Here is a 16,697-nt window from a genome sequence, read left to right as displayed (position 1 = left end):
CAAAAGTGTTACCAGAGTCCTTATAGGCAAGTCTCCCCACTCAGCGGCCATCTTGGTAACGTGCTTCAGGCAGTTATTGGGAAGCTATTTTCTTATTCAAATGAATGAGGAGGCATACGTAAGGGAGGTCGTGCTGACATAATAGAATATCAGACGAATTTGTGTTTAAATCTAAAATACACTGTATTAATATCTCTCCCCAAATCACTGAAATAAGGCTAAAAACGAGGTTGGCTACTTACATCATAGGATGTGTGGGCTGGATGTGTGCAGACAATTGGCATATTGGCGTAACGAAGTAACTTCATACATTTCTATGAAGAATTATTTTTGTGCTGTGTCTCCTACGTAGTGCAATACCAGGCACGGAGCAATGTCCGAGACTCCGTTCTCTGTATTCTATTCTAAGTCCCTCTTACATCAAAATGAGGTGCAGCCTTTATCTTAAAGGAAAATTCCGGTATTTAGCACTTTGAGTCCCTTTTTTGGTTTGTTTTGGATGAACTAGAGTGGTGGACACCGAAATTTTGACGATTGGTCCTGTCTCGACTTTTCTGACTCGTTTTGAATCGCCTTTGACTAGTCAGAGTGGCTGCCTACAGGCATGCTCAAACATGTCCTAAAATAACCCTTAACGTTCGTTTTCAAAACTGTGCAACTCACCGAGCTCAATATTTGAGCCTGAAGCATAGACGGTGGCGCAGTAATATCAACGTGCAATGAGTCTTCCAACAGAAATCAATGGGATTTTACAAAATGCGAAATAAAACACGACAGAAACTGTATTTCGCTACACTACTTGTTTTGGAACATTAACGAACACCACTAACCACTCGGTTCATCCAAAACAAACCAGAAAAGGGACTCAAAGTGCTAAATACCGGAATTTTCCTTTAAGGTAAAGGAACTACATGGGGTTGCTTTAAAGATGGCGGGAGCAGGTGTGAGCCTCCACAAATTGCTCAGCCTTACACTGAGCCTTCAGAGGGGACCACATTGCTGGCTGTCTATATTTTTAGGGGCAGCCATGGCCTACTGGTTAGGACGTTGGACTTGTAACCGGGGGGTTGCCGGTTTGAATCCCGACCAGTAGGAACGGCTGAAGTGCCCTTGAGCAATGCACCTAACCCCTCACTGCTCCCCGAGCGCCGCTGTAGCAGGCAGCTCACTGCGTCGGGATTAGTGTGTGCTTCACCTCACTGTGTGCTGAGTGTGTTTCACTAATTCACGGATTGGGATAAATGCAGAGACCAAATTTCCCTCACGGGATCAAAAGAGTATTTATACTTATACGTTACGTATATGTACTTATACTGCTGGTTTGCTTGCTTTCTCATTTCCTTTCTTTTTTTTTCTGTCTTGTTTGCTTGATTTCTGGTTTTACTTTCATTCTTTTTCAAATTATTGTTATTATTTTTTTTCATGCTTTCTTTCTTACTTCCTGTCTCTGCTCTCTGTGCCCTCCTGTCTTTCCTGAAATGTGTCTGGTGGTGAGTGGCACCCTCCTCCTCCCTCTGTCGCCACAGCAGACCTGATCAAAGTTAACTGCTGCCTGGGCACACAGCTGTCACTATACACAGTCTGTGTCATGTCGTCCTGTGAACAAACACACACACACACACACACACACACAGTTGACGCTATTGTGAAAGCTAAGCAGAACCAAACCCTGAGCCAGCGTTCAGGAAAAAATTGAAGTGGAAGTTCCCTCATCCCTTGGCTGAGGCACTCAAGCTCAGCTCAGCTGTTGACGCTCAGCTGTTCTCACTAGGCAGCCACCGCTAAGGCCGCTGGGAAGGTGGAGGACCACAGCCAGTGCGAGATGAGGGAGAGCTGCTATGGAGCAAAGACTGTGAGAGGGGGATTGTGGGACCACAGGCAGCTATGTGGAGCAGGCCGAGTTTTGGTTGGCTGTCTTCAAGGCGGGCAGGCTGGCGTTGCCCCTGGTGACGTCTGCTCGCACGGAACACTCTGGAAATGCTAGTCAGCGAGTTGGCAGATAAAGGCAACGTGGAGAAAAAAAAACGGGCAGCCCAGGCGCGTGTGCAGTTCATCTTCCGTTGGTTTTGAGCCTGCACAGTTGTGCACTGTGGCTCTAAAGACAACGGCAGCTGATCAGCAATCAGTTTTTGTGCTTATTTTCTTTTCTTCGTCAGTGGGTGAATGATGCTCTCGAGACATAAAATAAACACACTGGTGATGACACAGAAATACTAGTAAGTGTGTGTGTGTGTGTTACATTGTGCGTAGATGAAGAAGAGAGCCGTTGCCAGCCAAGCATTAAAAGAACTATAAAAAGGTGCCCTTCTGTTTCTAGGTCAGTCCAGAAAAGTGAGAGAGAGAATATCAGAGAATAGAAGGAGGGGAGGGAGAGGAGAAAAGTTCTGAATATCCTAAATTCTTGTCTGGAGGGGGGGTGGTGGCTTGTGAGGGAGGTGTTAAGGAGTGATTAAGGAGTGGGGCAAGATGAAACAGAGAGAGAGAGCGGGACAGCAGCAGAGGCAATGAAGAGAGACCGTGTTTGTATGTGTTTTTGCGCACTCGTGTGATTCTGTGTCTTATACACATACTATATACTTATATACATACTTATACTATATTTCTGTCTTTTTTAGTTTTTCTTTTTGTTTGGTTCTTTGCGTGCGTGTCTGTGTTGATATATACTTGTGTTTTGTATCTCTGTTTTTTTTTTGTTTGTTTGTGAGAGAACGAGACAGAGGGGGTTGGGAGTGAAGAGGCTGATCTTGTGACAGGGTCACGAGAAATAGATGAGACATTTAAATAATTCTGCTCCAACCAGAGACATACACACACAGGGCCCTGCCCTGGCTCTTGTGCGTGCGTGCGTGTGTGTGTGTGTGTGTGTGTGTGTGTGTGTGTGTGTGTGTGTGTGTGTGTGTGTGCGTGCGTGTGTGTGTGTGCGTGCGTGTGTGTGCGCGCGTGCTCAGCCCGCCTTAACCTTGAGGCAGTTGGGCCCAGCTCTAGCACCCCCCTCACCCCTTAATGCCCCCCTGATCCCAATGCCCTGGGCTGTAGTACTAGTGCCCTCTGCGTTATGCCTGCTGTTGCTCCTCAGTGCCCCCGCCCCCCTTTTTTATTGCTCCTGGCTGTGGCACTAGAGAGTGTGTATCGAGAAGGATGATCGAGCAAGAGGTAGAGTACCGGTAGTTTGGATTAGTGTGTGTGTGTTTGTGTTATGACCTGCATGTGTGTGTGTTTTATTTATGGTGATGATGAGTATAATTTGGGGGCACTTGATGTTTGGCATGAATCGCTGTGCGTGTATGTGTGTGTGTGGGAGGAGTTGACTAAATGACCTGTGATCTGTTGTCTATGCGTTGGAAAGTGAGATTAAGTGTGTGTGTGTGTGTGTGTGTGTGTGTGTGTGTGTGTGTGTGTGTGTGTGTGTGTGTGTGTGTGTGTGTGTGATGAGTATCTGGGTGTGTCTGTGGATCAGGTCAGAGTTGCTCCTCTCTGTTTGCCCTCCTCTATAAAGCACACAGGGGGAGGGCTGGAGGCGTCGCCATGGCAATGCAAACACTGCTACTTTGAACCTTGAATACAGGTGCCTTTTCTCTCTCTTTTCCTTCTGCTGCTCTGCAAATATTTGTGTTCACTCATTCTTTTTCTGTGCCAGATTATTTCACTGGTCTGTGTGTGTGGATCAGGAGTCAGGCCACAGTAACAAAGGAACATGGCGCACACACACACACACAGCCTCACACAAGGACTGACAAGGAAGGACTGTCACCATGTGTTTCTGTCCCCACAGAAACACACGGTGACACATCAAAACATAACCGCACACCAGAATGTGCAGGAACAGTGTAGAAAACACCAGCTCACTGCCTATTTCTCTCTCTCTCTCTCTCTCTCTCTCTCTCTCTCTCTCTCTCTCTCTCTCTCACTCGTTCACACACACACACACACAAACAGCTGACGAAAATACTTGAGCATAATGCCCTCAACTAATGCGGGGCAAAGATGAGCAGAAACCTAGAATCTCACTCTAAACTCTTAACTTGTGCTCCCTCAAAGCATTTCCCATCCTTCTACAGTAGCGCCACGCCTGGTCTTTTCCCCCCATGCTCAGCCCTACCCTCACACTCACTCTGCCACATAGAAGGCACCTGCATCTATAGCATGCAGGCCCACTTGTCCAGCCTGCTTCTCCCCCCCTGTAAATATATTGTAAAGAATATTTTCATTGATTTAAACATATTTGCTTTATTAAAGGCACCCTTAACAAGATTTGCTTTTGGGGTACCGCTCTGGTTCAGAAGCTAGCATTGTCAGACATAGAACACACTCTGGTATCTCCTCGTTACTCACCATTGTACTGGTGAAGCTGCTATGCTAGCAGTGCTGAAGTTATGCTAGCAGTGCTGAAGCTTGCTTGGAGCCCTCCATGTTATGCTAGCAGTGCTGAAGCTTGCTGGGAGCCCTCCATGTTATGCTAGCAGTGCTGAAGCTTGCTGGGAGCCCTCCATGTTAGGCTAGCAGTGCTCATTTGCAATAGCCCCGCCCCCCAAACTGTGATACGCCCCCATTTTGGGAACCACTGCTCTGAACTCAGCAGGCCTCCTGAGACACAGCAGAGGAGCAGCACTTAACTGGCCAATCCAAAGGCCTTCTGAGAAGATGGCTGTCTACTGGTCACCAAGACCACACACTTCCTGTCTGACAAGAAGTGATGTGATGGGAGCAAGAGATAGATGGGAGGGACAGGAGGAGAGAGAAGTGACTTCTTTCCAATGGTACTGCATCATTTACACCAATAGGGAGCTTTATGTAACGTATGTGTTACATAAAGTGTGTGTGTGTGTGTTTTAGAGGTGCAGAGAAAGTGTAGCAAAGGATTCTAAGATACATTTTTTGAGATGCATGAATACAGAGACCAGGAGACATCTTTAGTCTGTGTGTGCGCTGCTGAGGCCAATGTATGTGTGTTAGTTATGTGGGTTTCGGCTGTGGATAAATCATGTGTCTGTGTTCCGGCTGTGGGTTAGATATATGTCTGTGTGTGTGTGTGTGTGTGTGTGGGGTGGTGCCGTAGATGACTGATTATGAACCTTGTGGTTAACCGTGGTGCGTTGAAGGCAGTTTCAGTTTCTGCTGCAGCACAGATTGCCTCGGCTCTGTCAGTCCTTCTGCTCAGCCACTCTCTTTTCATTTCTGTCTTTTTCCTTTCCTCTCCATCCTTCTCTTCCTCGCTCATGTGCTCTGTCCATCTCTCTTGCTCTGTGTGTTTTGGCTAACAAAAATATGTGTGTGTGCATAAGCTGACGCAAAACCTGTGTTCATTCATGTGGGTGTATGCGTGAACTGCTGCAAACTGTGTGTGTGTGTGTTTTTGACACATGTGACATCATCATGCATGTGTGTTGTTTGTTTAATGTGATTGTTGCCGTGGTAGCAACACAAAGGCGGCTGTGAGGAGACGTCCAGGCCGTGTCCAGGTCCCGACAAGCAACGTGTGTGTGTGTGTGTGTGTGTGTGTGTGTGTGTGTGTGTGTGTGTGTGTGTGTGTGTGTGTGTGTGTGTGTGTGTGTGTGTGTGTGTGTGTGTGTGTGTGTGTGTGTGTCTGCGTGAGTGTGTGTGACCCAGACTGTGTGTGTACATGTGTCAATAGGTAAATGTGTTTGGAGAGCGTATGTACATGTGTCAGTAGGGAAGCAAGTGTGTGTGTCTATGTATGGCTTCACACAATCCTCATAACACACACACACACACACATACATACATATACAACCCTCTGGCTGATGGAAACTCTTGTTGATGCGGGTCCAGTGCTGGTCAAGCTTGGATTGGGTTCCTGTCTTGGTTCTAGTCCGGGATGGCCTGGCCCCTTCTCACACGTTGTCAGCTATGGGTCTCTGATAGAGAGAAAACTCATTTTAAACCCTGTTTGCTTTACAGAGCCAAACTAATGCTGCCCAAGTGTGTGTTTTTTAGATAACATTTAGACTTTTATATATGTGTGAGCATATAGGGGCAGTCTCATTGTCACATGTAAGACAACTACACAGTGTCATCCTATGCGTTGGAAATTAACTAGCCTACCTGTTGCTTTTAAAAATAGTGATGGGAGAACTTGGTGTACAGTAGGCGTGTTCTCACACTCAGTTGACATTTAGCAATGTTCAGACTCGTTCAACAGCATGTAATGCTTATCATGTCTCATTTGTGCGAGCTAACAATGCACTAGGCTAGTGATTGTGATTCATGTTGGTTATGTACATTTGGTTAGAGTACATCTAGGTAGGTACTCCAGATCCTATGCCGATTTCCTTATTCCCTATTAAAGGGTTTCTGTTGCACCTTTACAATCACCTAGGCCTGCAATATTGACATTAACCTCTCCAGACTTAGTCCTGTAAACAGTTCACATAACCTTAACATCCTGTACTGTCCATAGGTTTCTTGGTAATACAATTTCTAAAACTGATAGTTCCGGTCCTTGATTGTGATTGGCTGAATTGTGTTTGATGGCGTTGTAAAATCCAGCATAAACATACACCTTGACCGCATTTCGTTCTATATTACTGCGCTACCATAACTTGATACAAAAGTTAAAGTAGCTGCGTCTTGACGTTACTTGGCAACCATTCAGATAGAGGAAATATATTTCTTGGTGGAAAAATGATTATCTAGGAATAACTCGTTATATTTCTAGTTGCTGTGCCTTTACTGTATGAAACTTTGCCAGGTATTTATACTAACAGTTTTAGAAAAGCAATAAGCCAATCGAGTCCATAGGTTACACTGATTCTACAACAGCTAAGGGGGGTTTTAGGCAGTCTGCTACCGCGTCGTGCCTAACAACACCCCTTGTAGACGCTGTTGTAGAATCAGTGTAACCTACGTCCTCTCGGGGCTTATTGCTTAAATACACATTCAATATGCAGTCCTTCTCTTTGTGTCTGTCTGTCTGTCTCATGCACACATACCCCCCTCCCTATTTGATCCTGTTTGTAAATGTTAGTTAGCCTCGCTGAGACCAGACGGATTCTCAAAACGGAATCGGTGTGGGGTTCCTTTGTTCACTTCTGAAGGGGATCAAATAAAAACCGACTCTTTTCAAAAGTACAACAAAAACATCATTCTTGGTAGGTTAAAATGTGTTTAAGGCAATTGTTTACTCAATTCCAAAGAAGACACTATCGCCATCTGGTCAGCCGATGGTTGTGTTCAACAGTGCTCCTAACCGTACTCCTCTGCCGTAGAAAGTTCGTCCCATGCCGGATAAGCAGTTGTAAATTGGTTTCTGGGTTTTTGGTGATTCGGAAATGGGATTGAATGGGAAGGCCAGATGAATCTGCAGAGCAAATTCAAATGTGCCCACAGATTCATCCAAATATTGGCCAGCGTTGTTGACAACCAGTAACGGCTCCTACACACAGTTGCGTGCGTTGCAGTGCTGGAGACGCATCCCATTCACTTTACATGGGCTCACGTCATCCGTTGCCAAACTGAATTGTGGGTCTCGTTGCGTCGCGTTTCTCCCGTCGCTCGCGTTGAGAAGTTCAGCTGTTGCTGCACCGTCAGACGGCACCCACCAATCAAGCCAATCGACGGACGGCACCAACCAATCAAATTACGGTTATACTTCAAGTAATTTGCATAGCTACCGTCGGGAACACCCACTGACATGCATTGACGGAACGCAACAGTGTGTAGGAGCCGTAAGGGATTCCATATCTTACTGTATGTATGTCAGAATAGTTATGGGTGTGTCCAGTTGTCACTAATAAACAAGTTAATTAAAGGTGAGTCCTAATCTCTCAACCAACCATTACATACCACATTCTCTGAGGCCATCCTTAAAAATATTTTTGTTTGCAGTAACAGCCAAAAAAAATAAAAAATGGGTCGGTAGGTAGGTCAATATTTTTTTTTTCAAGATTCAAAGTAAAAAAAAAAGTACAATTTAGGTCATGGTGATTACGTAGGAATGAATTTACACAAATGTGCATATCGTGACGTAACTGACTGGGTCTTCAACCCGTGCCTTCAGGCGCACCATTGCAAATCTCATTCTGATGCAGGTTATATAGACCAGCCTTTCTCAAACTTCTTTGACCTGAGGCCCGGTCATGGCAGACTTTGGGGTCATAGGGCTCATCTACATGTACCCAGAAAGAAGGCTACTAGCTCTTGGCCACGTTATATTGAAATTTGACTATACAATACTCAATGCTATACAGTGTTTTATACAGTCTCTGCTCTGTTTCTAAGGAAGTTCCAAAAAACAACGTTGTTCTATTAAGTTTCGTTAAATAAATAAATAGCCTTCCAACAGGTTGAAGCGGAGCTTTGATACCAACGTTATCAACTAGTTTCAGTTTCTCTCACGCAGACGCGCATTGAATGAGTGCTCACCACTTAATTGTAGGGCTCCATGTTTAATGACATCGATAGCAGAAACGTTTGTTTTCTTTTTTCGTCGATCCGCGGTTTCTTGATCAACTGCGCAGCAAATTATCAGATGAAGCACCGGGCCTAATTTCACTCCACGACTCCGCGGACCAGCAGTCACCATGTTGCGGACCCATATGTTGAGAAATGCTGAATAGACCACAACCAATTTCAATACTCCGACACGGTCACCGTTAGACTAGGGGGGAGAAGGGTTGAGAAAAGATCTGGCCACAGTTCTTCCAGAACTTCGTGCCAAGTAAAAGCGTTATCAGTTTGTGTGAATGAAACGAAGCGTAGACCATAGTGTGACATGCGTAAAACTAATGGTGTAGAGATGACGCCACGGGGTTTTATTTAAGTGAGCCACGTTTGCATGTAGGCAATTTATATTCACAATACTTGGGCCTACTAAAAGAGATATTATTTCATTGCATTTCTATTGGTTGTTTAGAGTGAAAAAAACAATCGGTCGGTATTAACGCAAGTTTACAACCGGCAAGTCGGTCAGACTAAAAGGGGAAAAAAATAAATATTTGGGTCGGTTCTAAATTGACAGGGTCGGTCGGGTTACGGCAAACGAAAATATTTTTAAGGATGGCCTGAATTTGGAGGAACCCCAGGAAAACACTGCAGAACTTAGTTGTTAGTTAGTTATAACACATCAGAAGAGTGGAACTAGTCCAAGAAAAAGAACACTCTGGGATAGTGGAACTAGCACATGATCGCTTAAGAACAGCGGAAGTAGCACACTTCAGAAATCAGTATGACCTGACATGTGGCCTCTTTTTTTGATCCCAGACCTCATCAAGTGACCTACTCTACTAACTTCAGATACTGACTGAGTGCTTGACTTCTAGCCTAGCAGTCATACTGAAGGTGTTGAGGTCTTAACCCTTCAATCACAAGTATCTAGTTAGGAAGTTGCTAACTTCTATGTTCTAACACCAGGTCAGGACCCTATCATTAGTTAATTTTCGATTTCTAACGAGAGTAACCCATGGTTAAAACAAAGGCAGTTATTTTGTTTTTTAACAACACCAGGTCAGAATATTTTAATTTACGAAATTAAGTTTGTTTTAACCGTGGGTTACTCTCGTTGGAAATTGAAAATACATGTCATTGTTTCATATTGCAATCAATGTAGCCATTGGATGTGTACAAAAGTGCCTCATCTGCTCCTCTGTGCTCCTGTCATTGCTTGAAGCCCACCCCATATTGGTTAAGTTGTTGTGATTTGGCCGGCTGGAAATCAGTTTCAATGGGAGAGTGTCTAGATGGATATGCCAGGACGAACGCAATGAGCTCTCAGATTTGTCTGGTTCCAGGAATAGAAGAAATGTGTTTAAATTCCTTAGGGACCTCTGATTGTGATTCAGTAATGAACTCAGGCAACCATTTTAAATGGTAGAGTACTGAAGTGTGATGTTCCGTTTTCATGACCGCAGAATCACTTAAACAAACTTTCAAAGTAGTGTTGAAAGTAGACATGTTGCATCATTTCTAGCTAATAAAAATAAATATAGCCATTTAAACGTGTTTTACCTGCTAGGCAGCAGCTTAGCCACATAACAAAATTCCAGTGGATATTTCACATCTCCCAAAGACTGGTGGCTGTTAAGAGTGATGTTTTTTGCCAAGAAAATAAAGCCAAAACACGTCTGTGAATTTAAGAATTTTAACCGCATGCTGTGAAGTTACATGCAGGTCTCTTTTACGGAGGAAACCCATGCTAAAATAAAACTCTGTAGTCACGAATTTGATTGTGTTGGTATGAATATATGTTGTATATGATTCCTACAGTGTAAAAAAAATATATTAGCGTCTTAGAAACGTTGTAGAATTATTGAAATAGATTAAGAAAGCCACCGCTATGGTGATTGATTTGTTTAGATCCAGTGATATCGCTGCCTTGACAACACTACGTCATGGCTTCGATACTCTATTTACATTAGATTTACATTATAATTCTGGAATTACGTTATAATTCTGGAACTCTGGAAGGTATTTTGTGTAGTTGTTTAACTGAACTTGTGTATATATGTGTGTCTCCAGGCACAGGCGAGAGCGGCAAGAGCACCTTCATCAAGCAGATGCGCATCATCCATGGCGCAGGCTACACTGATGAGGACAAGCGCGGCTTCACCAAGCTGGTATACCAGAACATCTTCACCTCCATGCAGGCCATGATCCGCGCCACCGAGAATCTCAAGATCGGGTACAAGTACGACCAGAACAAGGTGAGAACCTAAACACAGAACCTAGAACCAGGGCTGGACCCAAATGGCACCACTTGGGTAGCTCTTACATTACATTACTCAGGTTCTTGGCTCTAGGTGTAGCACTGGGAGGCACATGAATAGATTGTCAGTTCGTGATGAACTGTATCCTCACAATTCCCAGCTAATTGTAATATGGAGTGCATAATTCATCAGTGGGTATTTCTGTTGCGTTTGACCTCGGGCAAACTCTAGTTCAGACTTCTGACCCCAACCATGATTAGTCTTAAATGGCCGTGTGTGTGTGTGTGTGTGTGTGTGTGTGTGTGTGTGTGTGTGTGTGTGTGTGTGTGTGTGTGTGTGTGTGTGTGTGCGTGTGTGCGTGTGTGCGTGTGTGTGCGTGCGCGTAGTCCAACGCCATGCTGGTGAAGGAGGTGGACATAGAGAAGGTGTCGTCGTTTGAGCCACCCTACGTCAGCGCCGTGAAGATGCTGTGGGCCGATCCCGGCATCCAGGAGGCCTATGACCGCCGCCGAGAGTACCAGCTCTCCGACTCCACCAAATAGTGAGTACACACACACACACACACAAGGATGAGATGAGTAGTGTGTGAGAGAATGTGGAGTTGAGGAGTGGATTATGAGGAGCTGAGTGAGAAAAGAAATCAGTCAATGTGATCATGTGCAAATGTGTGTGAGCAAGAAAGAAACAACAGGATGAATTAGACACTGACTCAGGCTTCGTGACCATGATGAGGTGAATGAACTGTTTGAACTGTCTGTTTTTAATGCATTTGTTAGCCTAACTGTTTCTGTTTAAATTTCCTTGCTGTTTGTGAGTGTGAGATGAAGGGAGGAAGGAAGATGAGTGAATGGATGGATAGGATAGGGGAGTAATAAGAAATGAATTACATTTCAGGACAAAAAGAAACCTACACAACTGAAAATTAATATACAAACATAGCACACTGCAAAAAATGAATTCTAACCAAGTGTTATTGATCTTATATTAAGATTAAAAAATCTATTTGGTATTGTTTTTAGTATGAAAAGACTTACCTAGCGCCCTCTCAAAAGATCATTTTGACTTACTTTAAGAAGACTTTAACTTATTTTAAGGAGTCTTATCAAGACAAATTTGCTCAACGCACTGGCAGACAAATTTGCTTGTTTTTAGGACAAATTTGCTTAACGCACTGGCAGACAAATTTGCTTGTTTTCAAGATGAGATGTCTTAAAATAAGTCTTTTTTTTTTTTTTTAGTTAAGTCAAATGATTTCACAAGAAAGTGCTAGGTAAGTCTCTTTATACTGAAAAAAATACCAACTAGTTTTTTTTATCTTGATATAAGATTAATAACACTTGGTTAGATTTTGTTAGATAAGCAGTTTTTGCAGTGCACACACGGGTGACGGGTGATGAGTAAGGAGCACCCTTTCTGAACTCAGTGTGGTGATGCAAACAGGAAACTGGCAGGAAGTCGCATCCATGTTTGGAGTGGCGCCTGATGGTGGGCTGTCCCCTGGGTCTGTGTCCCTCTGCTGACCGACGAACTTAACTAGCCTACCACAGAGGCCACCTGATTAAAACATACACACATACATGGATCAGAGAGATGTGCACTAAGAAGTTTTCCAAATAAATCCACTCTGTTCAATATTCAGACTGTTCTTCATCCTAATGTTGAAACAGACTTTACAGACTTAGACTATAGTAATAGATTACACACGCGCACACACACACTCTCACACTCTCACACTCTCACACTCCCTGACTTCCTATGTGATCATTCCCACTGCTGGAAGTGTCCTTCTGTGGAGCCTGACAGCAGCAGCAGAGCTCCGGCTAGAGAGGCGGCACTAACTGCAGCCCCCTGGTGGTGGCACACCAAACTGCACCCTCAGGCCCACAGAGCTAGGGAGACAGGATGGGGCAAGCGATCAGCCAGAGAAAACCACTGGCGCCACCTGCCTCTCTCTCTCTCTCTCTCTCTCTCTCTCTCTCTCTATCTATCCATCTATCCATCCATCCATCCATCCATCCATCCATCCATCCATCCATCCATCCATCCATCCATCCATCCATCCATCCATCCATCCATCCATCCATCCATCCATCCATCCATCTATCCATCTATCTCTCTCTCTCTCTCTCTCTCTCTCTCTCTCTGTCTCTGTCTCTCTCTCCTCCTCTTTTCTTCTCTCCTACCATTAATGAGGGCACATCCGCTGCTTTAAGAGGGCATTAAAGGAAACTGATGGTATTAGCAGGTCTTGTAGGAACCGCAGACCATCCCTATGGTTGGTGCCCAGCCCAGCCCACACACACACACTCATGCATATACTGTATACATCTACCACACACACACACACTGCTAGAGCGACAAGTCTTTTAAGGGCATTCTGCACGTCAGTTAATGTAGAACCAATCTAATCTCAAAGCAGCTCCACTCTGCAGAATATGGGACCAGGCGAGTGCTCAGAGCTTTCTGGAAACCCCAGTTATGTGGCGGACTTAACCACATGTGTGTGTTCTCTGGGAAGCCATCAGACTTGGAGTGCACCAGTTTAATGGCCATAAAATGTTAAAACATCCCCAACTCCTTAAACCCATAAAGCTGAAATTGAAGAAGGAACTGAAACACACACACACACACACACACATATGCATACACATTGTCCTGGTAAGTGGTTTGAATAAGTAAATATGACTGGGAAACTGGTCTCTGAGACTACACAGACACATGATTTCACCTCAGGCAAACACACCAGAGCAGGTTACACAACATCAGACAGGAGAACACACATACACATACACACACACTCACACACTCACAGGGTACTAGGTCACAATAGGGTATTATTAGGCTACCAGTTTCTACCGGATAGTGAAACAGAAGAACACAACAAAAGATAGTGGACAGACACACACTGCTAGGTTTTAGAGGAGAACATGGAACCAGGCTACAGTACGAGGAACCAGCACATGGCATGATGCTTAAGTAGTTGAATGTGAGGTGGTGAAAGTGTATGGCTGATCAACTTTATTTATTTCTGAATGCACAAATACACTTATTGTTTCTTTTTTTGTAGTTGTTTAGTGTGTGAATGTGCATTGTGTGTGTGTGTGTGTGTGTGTATAACATGCCTTTGACCCTCCAGCTACCTGACGGATCTGGACCGTGTGACCGCGTCCAGTTACGTGCCCACTCAGCAAGATGTGCTGCGTGTGCGCGTGCCCACAACGGGCATCATAGAGTATCCCTTCGACCTGGAGAATGTCATCTTCAGGTACTGGTACTGGGCAAGGCGCAGCACAATGCAGAGCAGAGCTGTGCTCCCTCTAGTGGTCTACGCAAGGAACAACTCCTCTACCGCTGTTGCTGCTGCCACCACTTATCTAAACAAGACACCCTCACTGAAGATCGCAGGCCATGCCAAAGCTCACACACACATCCCATTGGCTGTGCAACATTTACTCTCCTGAAATTAGTAGGGTTTTATGACCCATTAGATGTGATATATTTTGGATGAAGATACACAAATTGTGCCCTGATGGTAAGAGCGATAATGAGCTTTACATTTTTGGTCATAAAACTGAGTTGCTAATGGTTCTTTAGCCTCATGCTAACATCTCCAGTGTTGCTGCGGTAGTGGAATCTGAGTGAGCATGCCAACGGCTCAATAGCCTGCATGCTATACGTTTCTGAGAGCTTATCTACTTGATTTTGGAGCAGTTTGCAAAAGCTAAAGAACTGCTTGCTGACATTTGTGGAGTTTCGATGCTCCTGGAATCTGGCCCTGTATGCCAAAGACTGAAGACGCACAGTTAGCTGGTGATGCTAGTAGCAGCTCCACAGTCCTGTGTCGGTGTGTAGCTGAAAGGGCTGAAGGCCTGGCAGCCTCTTTCAGTGGGGGGTCCAGTGGGGTGCTGGGACTATAGTCTCAGGTCAGGGGTCGTAGGGACATGACCCTGTGTCCGTCTTCACCTCACACTTGGATCACACACTCACACACCAGCTCTGCCCTGACACAGAAGGAGCACAGGTGTGTGTGAGTGTGTGCACTCCAACATCTCTGTTCTTTACCTGGGATTTGACTGTTTCTGTGCTCTGTATTTCTCTCTCTCTCTCTGCCTGTCTCTGTATTTCTCTCTCTCTCTGCCTGTCTCTGTATTTCTCTCTCTCTCTGCCTGTCTCTGTATTTCTCTCTCTCTCTGCCTGTCTCTGTATTTCTCTCTCTCTCTCTCTGCCTGTCTCTGTATTTCTCTCTCTCTCTCTCTCTGCCTGTCTCTGGTTTTCCTCCTCTCTCTCTCTCCCTTTGTCTCTGTCTATCCCTGTCTTTTGGGTTCTTTCTGTTTCTCCTCTTCTCGCTCTCTCTTTTCCATCTCTCTTCCTGTCTTGGTCTTTCTGTCTGTCCCTTCTCTCTCTCTCCTCTCTCTCTCTCTCTCTCTCTCTCTCTCCTGTCTGCCTGTCTCTCTCTCTCTCTCTCTCTCCTGTCTGCCTGTCTCTCTCTCTCTCTCTCTCTCTCTCTCTCTCTCTCTCTCTCTCTCTCTCTCTATAGCTATCTAAGCGATCTGGATCGCATTGCCGAGCCCAACTACCTGCCCACACAGCAGGATGTGCTTAGGGTGCGCATCCCTACCACCGGCATCATAGAGTACCCATTCGACCTCCAGAGCATCATCTTCAGGTACACCATCTGCCAGGGCCGCCCCTGTGGGGCCGCCCCTGGACCTGCGCCGAACCAGCCCACGCTGTGTGCGCCTGTGTGTCTGTATCAGAGAGACTGCAGGATTGTCTCTGATGAAAGAGACAGATGCATTAAGACAAGGGTGTGTGTGTGTGTGTGTGTGTGTGTGTGTGTGTGTGTGTGTGTTTGTGTTTGTTTGCGCGAGTGTATGTGCGTGCTAGGGACCCGTGCCTCTCACAATTATTTTCTACCATGTGTTTGTGTGTGTCAGATGCGTAAATAGACTGTGTGTGTGCGCTCACATGCACAACAATTCAGTATTGTGCGTTATCTTCCTGAACACGAGGATGCATCTTGGAAAACTTTGGTGGAGAGTCGGTGGGAAGTTGGATCATGGACTTGGACTTAATTTGAGCCACAGTTGAGTTAGGTTTCAATACATGCTGAAAAGATGAATAAAGTACGTTGTGTAAATAATTGCAGTTGCAGTTATAGAGGATGTGGCTAATATTGCAAGACCAGGAAGTAAGAGTCCATCACGAGTCTGGGTATTGCTTGTGTGTGTTTGGAAGTGTCTGCAGGTTACTTACAGTATTTGCCTCTTGCCTCTGCCTTCAGACAGTTTGTGGTGAGATACACCTGTTGTCAAACCTGGTCATAGCACCAAGAGACTCATTAATCCATTGGCGGTATCTGTGTCTCTGTGTGTGTCTGTACATATGTGTTCTGGTAAGTGTTTCTGAGAGTATCAAAGATGGGCCTTTTTGGAAATCAGCCTCTACCTTTATCAAAGTCTGGGGCCTTTATATTTGATGCTTCCCCATCCGCCCAGACTCTGTGGCCCAGTTTCATATTGTCTGCCTGGTTCTCCTCTTGGCTTTACCCACATTAATGCTGCCGATGCAATGGCTGGTTGCCTCACTTGACGCGTTTTTCACCCTTTTCTACTCCGCTGTATTTGTGCAGCTTATCCATCCTCTTGCATTCATCCCTCTTTTTTGGACATTTTACAACTCCGTCGCCGTGCGGACTTTCGCCTCTTTCTCCATGTCTTCTCTCGCTCAGTTCCTCTTTTTTCTGTCGCTCCATCCCTTTATCCTCCCCACCCTATCCCTCTTCCTCCCTCTATCCCTCTCTCTCTCACCCTCTGTCTCTCTTTCCCTCCATTCCTTCCTTCCCTCCCTCTCTGCTGAGGTAGTGTAGCCTGCGGGGTGTGGCACGGCGGCCTACATTGAGGTTGGTGGCCATGTTTGTAAGTAGGGCGCATGTGTCTGGCGTCAGGCAGAAGGAGGTCGGCCGTGTGAAGGAGCTTTATTTTGGGCATCCGTTCCTGGAGGGCCTCGTTTGTCAAAGCCCCTGTCAGCCCCCCA

At 45.3% G+C, this 16,697-nt stretch overlaps 1 protein-coding gene across 2 annotated transcripts in view; it reads left to right on the top strand.

Annotated features, from left to right (window-relative positions):
• The window catches only part of LOC143134582 (guanine nucleotide-binding protein G(q) subunit alpha), a 61,692-nt gene that overhangs the window by 31,524 nt on the left and 13,471 nt on the right, over positions 1 to 16,697 (top strand). Inside the window, exons 2-4 of one of the 2 annotated variants that reach the window (XM_076295076.1) lie at positions 10,474 to 10,658; positions 11,048 to 11,202; positions 15,199 to 15,327. In XM_076295076.1, coding sequence (XP_076151191.1) covers positions 10,474 to 10,658; positions 11,048 to 11,202; positions 15,199 to 15,327 — 469 coding nt within the window. Of the gene's footprint in view, positions 1 to 10,473; positions 10,659 to 11,047; positions 11,203 to 13,797; positions 13,927 to 15,198; positions 15,328 to 16,697 lie in introns of both variants that reach the window. The other variant, XM_076295077.1, reaches the window with a different exon arrangement.

Source organism: Alosa pseudoharengus, unplaced genomic scaffold (genome assembly GCF_046254945.1).
Source record: "Alosa pseudoharengus isolate Yale_2024_CS ecotype anadromous, Long Island Sound unplaced genomic scaffold, YU_APseudo_1.1 YU_APseudo_1.1_scf_2, whole genome shotgun sequence".
Classification (NCBI taxonomy): Eukaryota; Metazoa; Chordata; class Actinopteri; order Clupeiformes; family Clupeidae; genus Alosa; species Alosa pseudoharengus.
This window is presented reverse-complemented; position numbering and strand designations above follow the sequence as displayed.